General features: G+C 39.3%; 1 protein-coding gene across 1 annotated transcript in view; it reads left to right on the forward strand.

Annotated features, from left to right (window-relative positions):
• Positions 1-15,536: 15,536 nt before the first annotated feature.
• Positions 15,537-18,147, forward strand: part of ANXA10 (annexin A10) — a gene marked incomplete at both ends in the record, with an annotated part of 117,976 nt that continues 115,365 nt past the window's right edge. Inside the window, one exon of the mRNA XM_080675404.1 lies at positions 15,537-15,629. Coding sequence (XP_080531530.1) covers positions 15,537-15,629 — 93 coding nt within the window. The remainder of the gene's footprint in view (positions 15,630-18,147) is intronic.

Consider the following 18,147-nt stretch of genomic DNA (forward strand, 5'->3'; position numbering starts at 1 on the left):
TTCTTTGCTAGTCATATTTGCACTGAGAGACCTGGAAGCATGGTATTTTCTTTACAAATTTTTTCTAATTTCTAAATGGGGATTTGTCCATAGATTGGAACATACTGTATATAATGTTATCTGACAGCAAAACCTGTAATGACAACATTGTTCAATTAACTTTACAGAAAGAGTACGGCGAGATGATGGACTGTAGACCCTAGGGAGGACTTGATCCAAATACCTTACAGGCTATACGAAGGATTTCGGACTTCATCTAGGAACAGCTGGAATCTGTATTAGTCTCCAAAGACGGTCATCACAAATGATCAAAGAGCAGGTGACATAAAACAACAGAAATGTATTCTCCCAAATTTTGGCGGCCAATAGTCCAAAACCAAGGTGTCGGCAGGGCCATGTGCCATGGAAGTCTCCTGAAAAGAACCTTTCCTGCCTCTTCTCTCCTCTGGGGGTTGCCAGGAGTCCTCGCGTTCTTTGGCTTGTGATAGCATCGCTCCAGTTTCTGCCACTATCCACACGTAGCCACATTCCCTCTGTTTCTGTGTCCAAATGCCTCTCTTCTTTTTCAAATATTTATTGTTGAGAGTATTGCAAATGTGCCCTCCTTTTCCCTTCTTGCCCCCCTCCACCCAGATCCCATCACCCCCAGGCTGTGTCCACGGGTAATGCATATATGCATAGAAATCTTTGGTTAATCCCTTCCCGTCCCCATTTCCCCCTGCCCTCCGAGATTCATCAGTATGTTCTGTTTCCATGCCTCTAGTCATATTTAATTCGCCAGTTTATTTTGTTCATTAGATTCCACATATAAGTGAGATCGTGTGATATTTGTCTTTCTCTGACTGGCTTGTTTCGTGTAGCATAATCCTCTCCAGGTCCCTCCAGGTTGTCCCCTTTGTTATAAGCATGTCAGTTACTGGACGAGGGCTCACCACAGTCCATTATGACCTCATCTTAACTTGGTAGCAACTGCAAAGAACACTGTCCAATTAAGATCCCATTCACAGGTTCCAGGTGAACATGAATTCTGGGGAGACACTATTCAACCCAATGCAGAATCATTGAGAGTCTTTATGAGATTAACTTGAACATGTGACCCTCTCTATAATATCTTCTCTGTATGTGGCACTAGTTGGGAGACTTGTTACCAAGGGCTATGTATTAACAGAGGATCTTGTTTAAATAAGTATTTAACAAACATCTCACTTTAAAATAATTAATATACAGCAAAGCCAAAATGAATTTGACTAAATTATTTTGTCCTTTTTAAATGAGATAATGTAATTAAAATTTGATTCCCACATTTCTGATGCATTTATATTTAAGTCTTCAGGTTTCAGTCTCAAATTTTAATATGTATAGGGCATCCCCCCAAAATGTATACACAAATTTTGAATATTATAAAGGCAGTGCTTATTAAAATACATTTTATTTTCAAAATTGAGCCATCAGCTGTTAAAATGTGTATACATTTTGGTGGGATGCCCTGAATATACACATGAGAAAGGGAGAGATGGAGACAGATTTATGTGTACTTTATACATCAATGACAAATGCAGATTAAAAAACTTCAGGAAAAAAAATTGAAATCAAATATGGCAATAAGAGGAGGGTTTACTCAATGCAGTTTGCTAAAAGCATGCATATACAAAGAGCAAGAATAAGCTTTTCTCATATCTTGGAATATCTCTGGAATATAGAGTTTATTGTCATGAAGGGTTTAAAATTCAAATGGATCCCTAGATTGCATAACCTTGCATTTCCCACAAATTCAGCAATGTCACCCAGAGAATAGTTTTCCGCTAGAAGTTCCCATGCTTCTTTGTTAATCTCTGGAAGAAAAGTTTTAGGAACATAAATTTTTTTTTCTTTATTCATAATTTTTTTCTTTAGGCACTTGATTCATTTTTCCTTTCTTAAAACAATGAGGAAAAAGTGGTAATCATGCATTTCTGAAACACATAAAATATTTGCACCAATTTGAGTTGCTAAAGCTGATAAAACTATAAAACATAGAAGACTGTGCCTTTGAAGAAGTTCATCACATTTAAATTTCCATCCTTAAATGTATGTAGTTTCCACATCGATGATGGAAACAGGGCCTTAGAAAAATCACTGTAGTGTCCTGTCAACACTCTCTGAACACAGTTCCCTCCATCTCCCATTCCTCGTGCCACCATGTCTGCTCCTCATGTTCGCAGAACTGCCTTCTGGTGGAACTTGAAGGGAAGTGGACACTCACTTGGGATTTCACAGCAAGACTCTTGTGTCAGGCTCTGTATTAGGGAGGGAGTGTTTAATCCTCTAGATTTGTGCTTCTTAACTCATGGATCCATGGACTTAGAGAGATTTCACAGATGGGGACCTCAGTTCTGTGAACCTCCTAAATTTGTCTTTGGCATTGTATGTTGTACAAATTATTAATGTCATTTTACAAGTTTGGATAGAGAACATAGGGGATTGTTATGTGCTTTGCCTAATGCAAAATATACAAGAACCCCAAAATGATTTTCCAGGTAATATAAAGATATAAAAACCTCTCTTGTTCAAGGCATCTATACTATACACAAAGTTTTATTTCTAACTCTTGTAGATTGAAGAAAGTAAAAAATCTCTTAAATACCAGGGTGGACTTTTAAACCAAATCTATTCTACCAGCTCTAAGCATTGAACAGAAGCATCTCCAAAGGAGGTCTGAAATGCAATCTACAATTAGCCTACTTACAAGATCATTACTGTCAGGCCATAATAAAATATTTGAAATATTATAGCTATTTTTAAAAAGTTTCTAAAAGCATGCTGTTGGTGCAGAAAGAGAAGTAAATTGGAATTCAATTAGCCTCTACTTTTAGAACTCTTTTAATTATCAGGTTGAAAACCTGCACCAATTGAATCCTCATTCATTGGGGGTATGAATTTTTAAGACACTCCTACATTTAATGTGTACATATAAAACCTTTTGCAAGTATTGTTCACAAATGGAAAATAACTGAGGCAATGGAACTACACAATGTAAAAACTGGGGCATTTTTAACACAATACTGTACCAACTCACCTTCAGATTCTGGGCTCTACTTTACTTCATCACCTACACAGTATACACATTCCAGCTCTCAAGAGCTATAGACTAGGTTAACATGAAGAAACAGGTAAGCAGAGACTGAGAGAAATGCTGCTTGCACATCTTGCCCTTGAGTCTGTACCGACGTAGACCACTAAGTGAAGCGCTGTTACATCTGCCTCACAGAATCTTTTCCTCACTGTTAAATTTCTTGCTCTTTCAAATAGATTCTGATAAAAAGACTACCGTATTTCCAAAATATATAAGGAAATCCTATAAATCAATTTAAGAAAAGATAAGCAACCAAATTTAAGAAGGTGAGCAAAATACTTGCACAGGTACTTCAAACAACAGGCTGACTGAATGTGTTGTTGTAAGAAAATGAAGTGTAAATTAAAACCACAAGTGCATTCTACTATACTCTTGCCCAAAAAAGGAAGGAAGGAAGGAAGGAAGGAAGGAAGGAAGGAAGGAAGGAAGGAAGGAAGGAAGGGAGGGAGGGAGGGAGGGAGGGAGGGAGGGAGGGAGGGAAGAAGGAACCTGAAAAAATGTAGAGCAACTATATTTCTCATGCAAACCTCCTTGGCTTTCAGAGCTAGGTGATTTGGGGCCTGCCCCTCATTTGGTAACCCTAAAAGTTGGTGGTCCAAACCCTTCACTCCTCATGGAGAAGCTCAAAGTTGGAGGTTCCCTCCCAATTTGTAAGGCACTGTGCCAGGGTGGGATTCATGACAAGAATTTTCTTAGTCGTTCAATGTAGGATTCACTCAGCTAGTTTCTGGATTTTTCTCAGAGGGGGTTGATATGTGTGTAGCTGTATATTCAGTGCTTCTATGTGAGGAAGGAAATTTAGGATCTTCCTATTTTGCCATCTTCCTGAATCCCCTAATACTATATACTTTAAAATTTTCATTTGAAAGCTTTCAAAGATAGGCAAAATTAATGTTTGGTAAGAGATTAAAATAGCGGTTATCATTGGAATTATTGACTAAGAGGGGATCCAAGGAAGCTTTCCATAATGTTAAAAATGTTCTATACCCTTGGTGGTTACAAGGATATGCACAAATGTAAAATTCAGTAAGTTGAACATTCAAAACTTGTTTTAAATGTATATACATATATAAGCATATGCATATACACATATATATTATCCTATCTAAGAGTAATATGCAAATTGACCACACCTCCGCAACACCCACAAGCCACACCCACCAGCCAATCAGGAGTGAGTATGCAAATTAACCCAACCAAGATGGCTGTGGCCACAGAGAGCAGGAGACTTGGGTTTCCCTGGCAATTGAGGAAGCCAAGCTTTCCTCCTGCCCTGGCCTGCCTTAGCCTCTGCTTAAGGCTACAAAATTTCAATTATAGAAGATAAATAAATCCCAACAAAAATGGCAGCAGCCACAGAGCTGGAGAGAGCAGAAGGCTTAAGTTGCTCCTGGCGATGGAAGAAGCCAAGTTTCTGCAGCCCTGGCCTGACTTGGCCTCCGCTTAAGACTACAAAGTTTCAATTATGGAAGATAAATAAATCCCAGATACCAGGGCCTCCACTTTGGTCGCCGGGGTGTGTGGCCGGCCTGCAAACCACCACAGGCCCCTCACCCAGGCTGCCCCATACCCCAAGAGAACCCTTACCCTGATCCAGGACACCCTTCAGGGCAAATCATCTAGCCCCCACCCGTGCACCAGGCCTCTATCCTATCTAATCCTCCTATCTAATAAAAGAGTAATATGCAAATTGACCATCCACCACACAAGATGGCTGCCCCCATGTGTACACAAGATGGCCACCACAAGATGGCCAGCAGGGGAGGGCAGTTGGGAGGGACCAGGACTGCAGGGGAGGGCAGTTGGGGGGGGGGGCGCAGGTCTGCAGGGGAGAGCAGTTGGGAAAGATTAGGCCTGCAGTAGAGGGCAGTTGGGGAGGGTAGTTTGGGGGGGGGCCAGGCCAGCAGGGGAGGGCAGTTGGGGAGGGTAGTTGGGGGGGGGACCAGGCCAGCAGGGGAGGGCAGTTCGGGGGGACCAGGCCTGCAGGGGAGGGCAGTTGGGAGCCACCAGTCCTGGATTGTGAGAGGGATGTCTGACCACCCATTTAGGCCCGATCCAAACGGGTGGTCGGATGTCCCTCAAAGGAGTCCCAGATTGGAGAGGGTACAGGCTAGGCTGAGGGACACTGCCCTCCCATGCACGAATTTCGTGCACCAGGCCTCTAGTGTTTCAATAAAATAGTATGTATGGACATTTTTTATTTTTTATAATATTTTATTGATTTTTTTACAGAGAGGAAGGGAGAGGGATAGAGAGTTAGAAACATCGATGAGAGAGAAACATCGATCAGCTGCCTCCTGCACACTCCCTACTGGGTATGTGCCCGCAACCAAGGTACGTGCCCTTGACCAGAATCGAACCAGGGACCCTTGAGTCCGCAGGCTGACGCTCTATTCACTGAGCCAAACCGGTTATGGCAATATGTATGGACGTTTAAAGCTAATTTTGTTGTGCTTTGTATAGGACTTACTAATGTGTCAAGGAATTTTAGTAGTTTTTATTTTTTTTTCCTCTTCCAGTAGTATAACACAATGATATCTTGAAGTAGCCACTAATTACAACAAAAAGATTCTGGTTAAATTAAAATTACTCAGAATGCTTTACAATTTTAATGCTTCACTATTTCTGCATAAAGTAAGAAAAACCTATTAGCCAAGGGAATGTGACCTATACACAAACAACACTCAAGATTGCAATGGGCAAGCTAGTAGGATGTGTGGACAGGGCTTGTGTATACATGCAAAACTCCTGCACTAGGCCAGGAATATTAAAATGCCCACCATAGTCCAGGTTAGTATAATTTCATCACATCAAGTAGCAAGTGAAAATCAGCTTAGAAAAAACATCCCAAATTTAGATCCTTAGATTTGCCACAAGTTGAATTAACTCAAATATGAATTCAGAATAAAAAATATATAACAAATAGACAAACAAATAAACAACAGGTTGAAAACCAAAGACAGATTAGACCCTCTTAAAAAATGTCTAATATTAAACTCCAGTGCTGGCTGCAAGTGCAAGCAGGGCCGGCGCTGGCAGCAGGTGTGAGTGCCCAGCAGGACCGAGGCATGCAGGAGCAAAGAATTTTCAGTAACCACGATAGGCTCGCCCTGATGACAGCAACCAGCACTCCCGCCTTGGCCTGGTGCCCACGCTCACCTGCTTCACCATCCTGCCGTGGCCAACACTTGCCATGTTCCGTGTGCCCCCTGGTGGTCAGTGCGTATCAGAGCGACTGGTTGTTCAGTTGTTTGGTTGCTCCCCTGTTCGGTCTATTTGCATATTAGGGTTTTATATATATATAGATAATTTGGCTTACTTGAAACAGAACCAGATTCAGATTGCACCTTTAGAAATGAAAAGGTATAATCACTGAAATAAAAATGTCAGTAAGTTTGCTGAAAAACAAATTAAACAGAGGGGGGAAAAAAGGAGAATTAGTGATCTAAAGAAAGACCTGAGGAAACTACTTTAAATGAAGCACAGAGAGAAATACTAAAGAATAGTTAAGAAACCTGGAGGAAGGGTGGGGGGGGGAGAGAGAGAGAGAGAGAGAGAGAAAGAGAGAGGCAGAGAGAGAGACAGAGAGAGAGAGACAGAGATAGAGAGACAGAGAGAGAGATCCCAAGATTGGAAAAGCTGGTGACTTAGCATTAAACACAATGAGAACCACTGCTAGAGCTTAACTCTCAATAAAAGGTCAATTCTGACCCTACCTCAAAATATTGGAAATAAGTGAGGAATTGAGTTTAATATTGCCAATGTTTTGTAAAACAACTTGGTTTCATCAGGATTGAAAACCTACTCTTCCACATAATACTTTTCTGTATAATACTTAGCAAGTATTTTAAAAACCCATCACAGCCTCAGCCTCCAGATCTTCAGAACCTGCCTCATCCGCACATTTACCATTTTCATGCCATACTGCCTTCTGAAATGCATGTCAGCTAGCACTCGCTGAGAAGGGCTTGACATTTTCCTGTCCCTAGATAACACAACTGGGATTTCTTTAGCTTTCAACCTCACCACATGTTGTTTACTACACTTTTTTATTAGTGGTCATATCATGAATTTACAAAGGTAGACACTTTTCCTTAGCTTCATCACATACTATATTTTCCGGAATGGCCTCACACAAAGGCTGAGAATTTACTCTTCCATTTTCTGGATGGACTGTGTTGTTGCTTCATTAACATTGAACTCACCATTATCAGCACTTGTAACGCATGCCTGAACACAGCTTATCTAACACACATTTGGTTGGTTGTGTTGTTTCTGTGTGTTTTTTTCTCTGTAGGGCACATCATAGGCATCCGGCACTTAGGGACACTAGATAACACTTTAGCACTGTGTTTAGGGGAACATTATAAACAGCAAAATCACCAACAAAAAGCACAAAAATGCGAAACATATGGCACCAAATAGACCGAAAAAAAGATTCACATTCCAGAAGACTGAGTGTAGCCTTGTTTGACCTCAGCTGGGAATGTGCTAATTGTGCCACTCAAATTTTCCCATTTTGTACATATCTATAAATGACTACAAAAGTGCCATAGGAGTTGATTTGGGGGTTACATATAAGTTTACAAAATGATATCTGCAAATAATCAAAAGTAACTGTACTTAAGGAACCCTCTTACACTGCTGGTGGAAATGCAGACCGGTGCAGCCACTGTGGAGAACAGTATGGAGTTTCCTCAAAAAGTTAAAAAATGTAACTCCCATTTGACCCAGTAACAACACTTCTAGGAATATATCCCAAGAAATCAGAAACACCAATCAGAAAGAATATATGCACCCCTATGTTCATAGCAGCGCAATTTACAATAGCTAAGATTTGGAAACAGCCTAAATGCCCATCAGCAGATGAGTGGATTAAAAAACTGTGGTACATCTATACAATGGAATACTACACTGCTGTAAAAAAGAAGGAACTCTTACCATTTGTAACAGCATAGATGGAACTGGAGAGCATTATGCTAAGCAAAATAAGCCAGTTGGAGAAAGATAAGTATCACATGATCTCATTCATTTGTGGAATATCATGAACAACATAAACTGATGAACAAAAATAGAGCCAAAGAAAAAAAAATATTTTAGAATATAATGGAAGTAATCCTGTTATTTGCAGATTTTTAATATTTCCTACAACTTTTGTGATATTATACTCAGTACAGTTTTGGTAATATTATTATTTTTAAAATCTTTTTTCTTGAAATATTAATGTTTATTGCATATAAAATTATTATATTATTTAAAATCATTTTTCTTGAAAAAAAAAGTAACTGTACTTTATGCAGTCTGTATTCATTTTTTATTGCTGCCACAACATACTGCCACAAGCTTAACAGCTTAAAACAACACATCTTCATTATCTGGCATTTCTATGGGTCAGAAATCCAGGCACAGCGGGTCTCAGCTAGGTCCTCTACTCAGAGCCTAACAGACTGAAGTCATGGTGTTACCTACACAGATCCTTACCTTGAAGCTCTGAGGACAATTCTGCCTGCAAATTCATTAAGGTTGTTGGCAGAATTCATTTCCTTCTCATGCTTTCCACATTGCCACCTTTATCTCCAGCCACCAATAGCGGTCTAGTCCTTCTCAAGCCTTCTATACCCTCTGACTTCCCCTTGTTCTAGCCAGAGAAAGATCTGCTTTTACAGGCTTGAGTGATTAGAATAAGGACACTGAGAGAATCTGCCCTCATCTTCCTACTTCAAAGTCAGATGATTAGCAACATGAATTAAATCTTCAAAGCCCCTTTTATCATATGACATTACATATTCATGGAGACAACAACAGTATCTAAAGGTATCAGAACCAAAGGACTGGCTGCTACACAGTTTTAGAAATAGAGAATTAAAGTATTGAACAGCAGAAGCATGTAGCTTTGAAAGTTTATGACTTAAAACACTAGGTGTTATGGCATTGTGTGTGTGTGTGTGTGTGTGTGTGTGTGTGTGTGTGTGTGTGTTAAGTTTGTATTTAACTTTAAATTTTGTTAAGTTTAGTTATTAATTATATGGGCTACAATTTCAAAGGCAAGTGCTGAAATCAGTAAAAAAGAGGGATAAATAAAAATTCCACCCTTCAAAAACACAAAAAGAGCAAAAAAATTAGGGCACAAAATAAGATTTAGAGATAAGTCATAACCACAGACTTACCAATAAAAAGAAATTGTCAGGTAGATAAAAGGAACAATACCGCTATATGTTATTTTTAAGAGATAAACCAAAAACCTGCGAATACAGAATATTCAAAAGTAAAGGACTGAAAAAGAAAATTTAGGCTAAACTAAAAACCTATTTGGGGATATTGAAAAAAAAGCCTTCATTTATAAGGACCATACAATAATTGCAGGTGTGTATATACTAACAACATAACTTCATATTTCACCAAAAGACGGTGTTAAGTCAAGGGAGAACCTAACAGATTGAACAACACAATGAAAGAAATAAAAAGTCACAAGTATATGGCTTGAAGTGACAAGTAAATCCCTAAACCAAGTAATTTTGAAGCTAAATATTGTTCTCAAGAGCTCATTTGTAAAGGTGACAATGTGCAGGATCATTAAGCAAGGCGAACAACACGGGTGTATATTATTACCTTTGCCATATTCTATTGGTAAGAAGCAAGTCACAGGCTCCACCTTCACTTAGGGAGATGGAATTACAAGGCTTAGATCCTCCGGAAACGGGAACTATATGGAATCACCCTAGGTCAGCTGTGGGCAAACTACGGCCCGCGGGCCGGATCCGGCCTGTTTGGCTGTTCTATCCGGCCCGCAGAGCCGAAAGAGCGGAGGGTTCTCTTGCTCTCCCCTCCGCTCCTTCACCAGCAGCAGTGTTAACATGGCAACGTTGGGAAACACGGCTGCAGCTCCTTCTTCTGAGTGGGCGGATTTATATCTGCCCATTCAGTAGAAGGAACAACCTCTCAATCTTCCAGAGGCTCCTTGTAATGCCTGTGGTCGCGTCCCCCGACATCACCCTGGGAATGCGTAGACACATTATCGTGGTGATGTAGGGAGACACGCCCCTGGAGAGCACAGTATCAGAGCCTTTCTGAGGTAAGATTAAGAGCTCTACTCAAACACAATTTTTTCCTGTTCCCACATTCTGTACATCACAATGACTTGTTAATAAAACAACAAAGACTTTCAGCTTTTAGGGCTTGTATCGACTGCAGTTTTTTTGTTTTTTTTCCCACTGCGGACGCGCGCAGGAGGGAAAAAGACACACAGAGGACATGTCGCACTAGCCATGCTGCGGCTGCATTTTTTTGCAGATAGGGATGCGGTATCAGTAACGCTACCGTGGCCACTAACCACATGTGTTAGCGGCAAAACAAATGCATTTTGCGCTGCGTTTGCTTCACCCCGTTGCGCCTGTAAAAATGCATGCTACAGGGCATTTGTGTTAACATGCACCACTGCACATTAGCATCAACGCAAACATGATGGAAACCTGTGTACCCTGCATTAACCTTAGCTGCGCTGCATTGCAGTACTGCACCACACTGCAATGGCAGCACGGCTAGTGTGAACGAACCCTAATTCAGTGGGTTGAACAAAAAGATTGTATAGAAATGTGATGAACTAAAGATTTTATTACAAAATCGCTTAATTTCAGGGTTTCAGAAGTAATTGGACAAATGAAAAACTGAAAATCAAATGTTCATATCTAATACTTGGATGAAACCCTTTCCTGGTAATGACAGTCTGAAGTCTTCTACTTATGGACATCACCAGATGCTGGGTTTTCTCCTTTATAATGATCTGCCAGGCTGTCACAGTAGGGGTATATATATAAATATCCTGCCATTTCCAGCTTTTAATAAGAAAAACTGTTGCAATGGGCATTTAAAAGTGGCACTTGGTTGTTTTTATAGAGTCCAGTGGATGCAATCTGACATTGATAATGGGCTCTTTCACACTATATGCACTGCGGCTGTTTTTTGCCAGTAACGGAAGTGCTAGTGGTAACTACTGGTTACCCATGTTTTGCACTGCCCTAGCACCTCCCATACAAGTGTGTCTGGAAGACACAGCAATGTGCAGCTATGTGTGTTACCATAAACAAAGGGCCTGTGTGAAAGATACACAGGTTTCCTATGGAGGAAAGGGGTTGTTCTCTATGGTCAGGGTGTGCCTCTGTCCCATGTCTGAACTTTTTCAGATGATTTTGTTATATATATATATTTTTCAGAAGACCAAAAATGTTATAGTAGAGCAAATTTAATTACTTGTTTTTATACTTTACTGTCTTATTTTAGTAAAGAATTTAATAAGAGAACGGTACTGTTGGTTTTAGCCCAATATTAAACATGAGTGGACCAAAGAAAAGGAAAGTGGACAGTGAATGCCGAGTGTTTAAGAGGGAATGGACAACAAAATATTTTTTCACCGAAGTCCGATCAATGCCGGTATGTCTGATATGCCAGGAAACACTTGCAGTCTTCAAAGAGTACAATCTCAGCCGTCACTTTGCCATAAAGCATGGCAACTATGCTAGCAAGCAGTCACCTCAAGAACGGGAGGCTACTGCACAGAGGTTGATGGCTAAATTACAGGCTCAGCAAAATGTCTTTCACAGACAAACTGCAATTCAAGAGACAACTACCAAAGCAAGTTTTACGCTATCATTCTAATTAGCAAAAGCTAGCAAACCTCTCTCTGAAGGTGAGTTTTTGAAAGAATGTATGATAGAGACAACAGGTCTCTTGTGTCCAGAGAGCAAAGGCAAGTTTGAAAAACTCAGCTTATCGCGCAGGACAGTGACTCGTCGAGTGGAACTGATTGATGAAGACTTGGCCAGCAAGTTAAATAGTAAGGCAGAGTTCTTTAAGTTTTATTCACTAGCATTGGATGAAAGTAATGACGTAAAGGACACTGCTCAGCTCTTAATTTTTATCCGAGGGATTAGTGACAATTTTGAAATTATGGAGGAGTTTTTAGCCATGGAGCCACTGAAAGGAAAAACACGGGGAGAGGACTTGTATGACCGGGTGTCTACTGTCATCGAGAAAATGAAGCTACCATGGAGTAAACTTGCTAATGTCACGACAGATGGATCTCCAAATTTAACTGGAAAAAATGTTGGACTGCTAAAAAGAATTCAGGATAAAGTGAAAGAGAAGAACCCTAACCAAGATGTTATTTTTCTTCACTGTATTATTCACCAGGAATCATTGTGCAAGTCTATATTACAACTTAATCATGTTGTTAATCCAGTCGTAAAGCTTGTTAATGTCATTCGAGCAAAGGGACTTTAGCACCGTCAGTTTATTAAGTTTCTGGAGGAAACTGATGCGGATCACCATGACTTACTTTACCACTCTCGTGTCCGCTGGTTGAGTTTGGGCAAAGTTTTCCAACGAGTGTGGGAGCTCAAAGAAGAGATTGGTGCATTTTTTAAATTAAAGGGGAAGTCTGATGAATTTACTGAGCTGAGTGACAAGAATTGGCTGTGTGACTTTGCATTTGCTGTAGATATATTTTCACATTTGAATGAGCTAAATGTGAAGCTACAGGGAAAAGATCAGTATGTACATGACATGTACACTAATGTGAAAGCCTTTAAATCGAAGCTGATTTTCTTTTCCAGACAAATTTCAGACAAAGTCTTCACTCATTTTGCCACACTAGCCACACAGAAGGAGACCATCCAAAACGTGAAGAAATACAGCAAATCACTGGATGACCTGCATGCAGAATTCTGTCGTCGGTTTTCTGATGTTGAAAAAATTGACCAGTCACTTCAACTGGTGGCCTGTCCTTTGTCACAAAACCCTGAAACAGCACCAGAAGAGGTACAACTGGAACTCATCGATCTTCAGTCTGACTTTGTCCTAAAAGAGAAATTCAGCTCTCTTGAACTAAGAGACTTTTATGCTTCACTTAATGAAGCCACTTTTCCAAACATCCGGAGGATGGCACAGAAGATACTGGTGCTGTTTGCATCAACCTATGTTTGTGAGCAGACATTTAGCATCATGAACATCAACAAAGCCCCTCACAGATCCAGCTTAACTGACGAACACCTCAGATCTATCCTGAGAATAGCCACAACAAAACTAACTCAAGACTTTTTGCATTAGCTAAAAAAGGAGACCAACAACACTGTTTCCACTGAAGTTGATGTTTTAAAGACCAAAAACCTTTCAACCCAGTCTACATTGCCATCTACATCTACATCCCGGGCATAATTTGGAAGTTGCACTAAAGAAAATGTTTAATTTATTGTTTACACATTTTGTTCTTTTCTATTTGTTTTAGTTTTAAATTATTTTATTATAATTAAGTTTAATTTAAAAGGCTTTTGTACCTTTCCTTTGTTAGGCAATTTTATTTTGCCTTTGCCATCTTCAATATAAGGTATGTTATTGTGCTATGATTCCTCCATTTTTTGAAGTTTCAAATTATAATAATTAGTGTTTACATTCTTCTTGCTAAAATGTTTGAAATGAATAAAACTATTGAAATAAAAAAAAAGACTGTACCCTTTTATGTAATGATGTTTACTTTGAATTTATATTAGTTCACACAAACCCTCCATCCATGCTTTTGTTCTGGCCCTCCGGTCCAGTTTAAGAACCCATTGTGGCCCTCGAGTCAAAAAGTTTGCCCACCCCTGCCCTAGGTTCTATCTGCCACTCCACAGCTATTTCACAAAATAATGCCATTACCTAGGGGTTATAACATGTATTTTAAATATATCTTGAAAAAAATGATTACCTATTCTATGTCATCTAAATACAAGTCAGAAAGTTACTACTTTATTGAAAACACATAAGTGAAATTATTATCATGCTTCTTTAATTTACTGATTTTTCTCTCTTCTTTGGAAGACTATGATTTTGATTTTTGTTATTATCTTTGCCCCAAAAAAGTATAGCAAATGCTTTTTTATGTATTTTTATTAAAAACACAATCTTGCCTGGCTGGCATGGCTCAATGGTTGGGCATCAACCTGTGAACCAGGAGGTCACAGTTTAATTCCAAGTCAGGGCATATGCCCGCATTTTTGGTTTAATCCCTGGTGTGGGGCATGCAGGAGGCAGCCAATCAATGATTCTCTCTCATTATTGATTTTTCTATCTCTCTCTCTTCCTTCCTCTATAAAATTAATAAAAATATATATTTTAAAAAACCCACAATCTTTACAAACTAAGTCATTGAAAGTATAAATAAAATTTTAATTATCCTAATTTTATAAAATACAGAAACAAATCATTTTCAATAAATAAAATATGATAAATGGATAGCAATAAATAAATATAATAAAGAGATACAAGCAGAAGAAGAATGTGGTATGACAGTGATGCAGGACTTGACAAGATTGAACAGTAGTCTCAGTGGGATTGGGAGGAGAGGATAAGGCAAGTCAGGTCCTATTACATTGTTTTCAGGGCTAAGGGATTATGTTACTCAGGTGGCAAAGTGACAGAACATTAGGTATTGGCTCTCTGCATCAAAAGTTCAGTTAGTTTTTCTAATGTTGAGCAATTTTGGGTCTCAAATTTTTAAAAAAGACATATTGGCCTTTTTTTGTTTCAACATCCCTTAAGGTATTCCACTGGATGTCTGGTAATATCTCATTTCCAAAAGATAACCTCAAGCATTCACCCAGTGGTGAATCTGACACATATGCATGAAGAATCAAGAACATTTTAAAACCTTCCTCATTCTTCTTGCAAATTCCAAGACTCCATAATGGTTTTGTCCTGAATGTGATTCTATTGTTGAAACAAGACCATCAGATACTGCAGGAATATGCCTCTCTTTTCATGTAGAGTCTCCATGGAAGTGCTTTTGCCTCACACAAAAAGGCAGGTAAAGTGGCATTCTTCTGCTCCCCCTGTCAATTTCATTGTTCTAAGTTACTCCCTTTTGGCAAACCAATACTTCGGAAATGAGATTAAAAAGTGAGGGTGCCACATAGATATATTTGGTTTTCAAATATACATATATTCAGTAAGATGTCAGTTGTGGTTTAGCTACTGATTCCAGTGATTTTATAGACTAACCAACTAGTCAAACCAGCCTTTCCAAGAAGCAGAATTGACCTCTTTAAGCAGCTGAACCTATGCCTACCACTGTGAGATCATTTCTCTTTCTTGTTTCCTCAGTTAAAACAAATTTCTTTACACTGTGCTAATATGGGCAAAGAAGACTGCGCACCAATATTAGAATATCAATATAGACAGATGGGTAATTGTTTCCTGCTTGTTGTAGTTTTTTAATGTAAAATGGCAATAAAGATAAAGCTTTTTTTTTCTTTGCAGTGTAGCTATGAGGATTAAATAAGTCATCTAGTGACCATTACGACCGGTAGACATCTGGACCGGTCGAACGATCGCTGTGACGTGCACTGACCACCCGGGGCAGACGTTCAATGCAGGAGCTTTCCCCTGGTGGTCAATGCGCTCCCACAGCGAGAGTGCAGCTCAGCAAGAAGCCAGCTCACAGCCTGCGAGTGCAGCTGCAGCAATGGGAGCCTCAGCGCAGCAACAGGTACAGAGGGGCTGGGATGAACAGGAGTGGCATGGCACCCAGCCCTATCTCGGGCTCCTCCCCAGCTGCCTGCCACTTCAAGCACTGCTACATCCTATGGGGAATGTCAGCCTGTCAGTTTCAGCTCAATCTCCACAGGCCTGCATCCCCCAAGGGGTTCCGGATTGTGAGAGGGTGAAGGCCAGGCTGAGGGACACGAATATGTGTACCGGGCCTCTGGTTACATATGAAACAGTAAGAACAGTGCCCAATGTATAGTAAGCACTCGAAAAATAGCCAATATTAATATAAATTATAAATTTGAGGGCTCAAATATTTTAAATATCACAAAATTCCAATTACAGAATCACAGGAAGAAAACTGAAATGAAAATAAGAAGAGATTTAAGTTGATATATGTAAAAGTAACTACAAAAAGATTCAGTTCTACCCCACATTTCTTAATTTTCTTAATTTAGCCATGTGAATGTCTAGTGGTAAGAAAAAAATCCCTAGATTATTTCAAGAATATGTCCCAGGCAGTGATCCCCAAGTGTTGAAATGGGTTCTGGTCAACACACTTGTAAATCGAAAGTGAGTGTTTTTAAGGCCCTGTGCTTTGAGAGGTGAAAATTCAAACCCATCGTAGATAGATGTATGTAGTTCCATCTTTCCCCTGGTTGTTGAAGGTGACAGCTGGCAGTGGCACTCTGATCCCCAGAGAACAAGAGTCAAATTCAAGATACAAGCAGTAAAAGAATGTGGTATGAAAGTGATACAGGACTTGACAAGATTGAACAGTAGTCTCAGTGGGATTGGGAGGAGAGGATAAAGTCAGGTCCTATTACATTGTTTGCAGGGCTAAGGGATTATGTTACTCAGGTGGCAAAGAGACAGAACATTAGGTATTGGCTCTCTACATCAAAAGTTCAGTTAGTTTTTCTAATGTTTAGCAATTTAGGGTCTCTAATATTAAAATATACATATTTTTATTGATTTCAGAGAGGAACGGAAAAGGAGAGAGAGATAGAAACATTAATGATGGAGAGAGAATTATTGATTGGCTGCCTCCTGCATGCCCCACACTGGGGATCCAGCCCACAACCCAAGCATATGTTCTGACTTCGGAATCGAACCATGGCCTCCTGGTTCATAGGTCAACGCTCAACCACTGAGCCACAGTGGCCAGGCAGGGTCTCTAATCTTATAGCAGCAACTGCCAACTGATTGAGCAATATTCAGCAATGTTAAAGAAGCCAAAACTAAATTTCTTATTACATTTGCCCACCACTTGTGTGTGTGTATCTGTTTGTGCAAACTTTACCTCCGGAGAGTCAGCTTCCAAATAAGAGTTTTCTGAGAGATTAAAAGAGAAATGTTTTTCCTTGAAGGGGAGCTCATTTCCTATGTAAATTTTTATTACTATTATTATTTAAGCAGCACAAATTAAATTGAGGAGAAAAACATTCCCAGTTCTTTTATTGTGGGAATTATTGTAATTTTATGTATATGCGTATATTTCTAAGCTGATTTGGTATTTTAAATGGCTTCTCTCCTCTCCACTGAAGGCTTTTTTTGTTGTTTTATTTTTGCTTTTGTTATTTTGAAGAGAAGGAGAAATCCAAACTGCATTTAGACTGTATCAACATTTAGTAGAATGTGCTACAGTCTGGAAAATTCCACAGACAATTTTTGCAGATGAGTATCCATTCTCTCATTTGAAGGTCAATGACAATGCTTTTTCTGGTGTGCATAATTGCCTATTATTGTTTCAGAGGAGAAGCTGTAGTTCCAGTTTGATATTAGACTATGCAGTTCAACCTGCCTTTACTGCTTCTTTGGCTATTTTAAAAGTCTTCAGAGTACAGTAGAGAGGAGTTAACTATACAGCTAAAGGGGCAATTACTACAAGTGAACATTTAATTAGTCCCTTGTTCAATAGGATTGACCTTGATCATGGATCTACCCTTAAAAATGTCCCTGTCGTGAAAACTGGACTTGATGCTGTTCTGATTTTGGTTTCAGGGAAGTGCTTCTGAATATACACAGCAGATCCTGGGGCTCAGAGGAAAACCATCCACATTGCAACAATTTCTGACACATTGACATTTCTTTTATCAATTAAGCTTCATGGTTCTCAATTTATATGTTAACCTTATACAATAAACTATACAAGAAGACTTTTTTGTGTATTTTTAGGCACTAAGGAAATTATAATATTTCCTTACACAATGAACTGTGTAAGCGTACTTTCACTGTATTGTGTTTGGGCACTAAGGGAAATAATCATATTTAAAAGAAATGATAATTTATGACAGAACAAGTTTAAATAATTAGAAAACACCGTAACAAAGCATATTACTACAGAATGCTTGACATTGTCACTCTGACTTCATTTTTTTTTTTTACACACATAATTTTTTTCTTTGTGTTTTTTTCTTTTCTATTGAATTTATTGGTATGACATTGGTTAACAAAATTATACAGGTTTGAGGTGCACAATTCCACAATACTGCATTGCATGTTCACCACCCCAAGTC

Source organism: Plecotus auritus, assembly GCF_963455305.1.
Source record: "Plecotus auritus genome assembly, chromosome: 6".
Lineage (NCBI taxonomy): Eukaryota > Metazoa > Chordata > Mammalia > Chiroptera > Vespertilionidae > Plecotus > Plecotus auritus.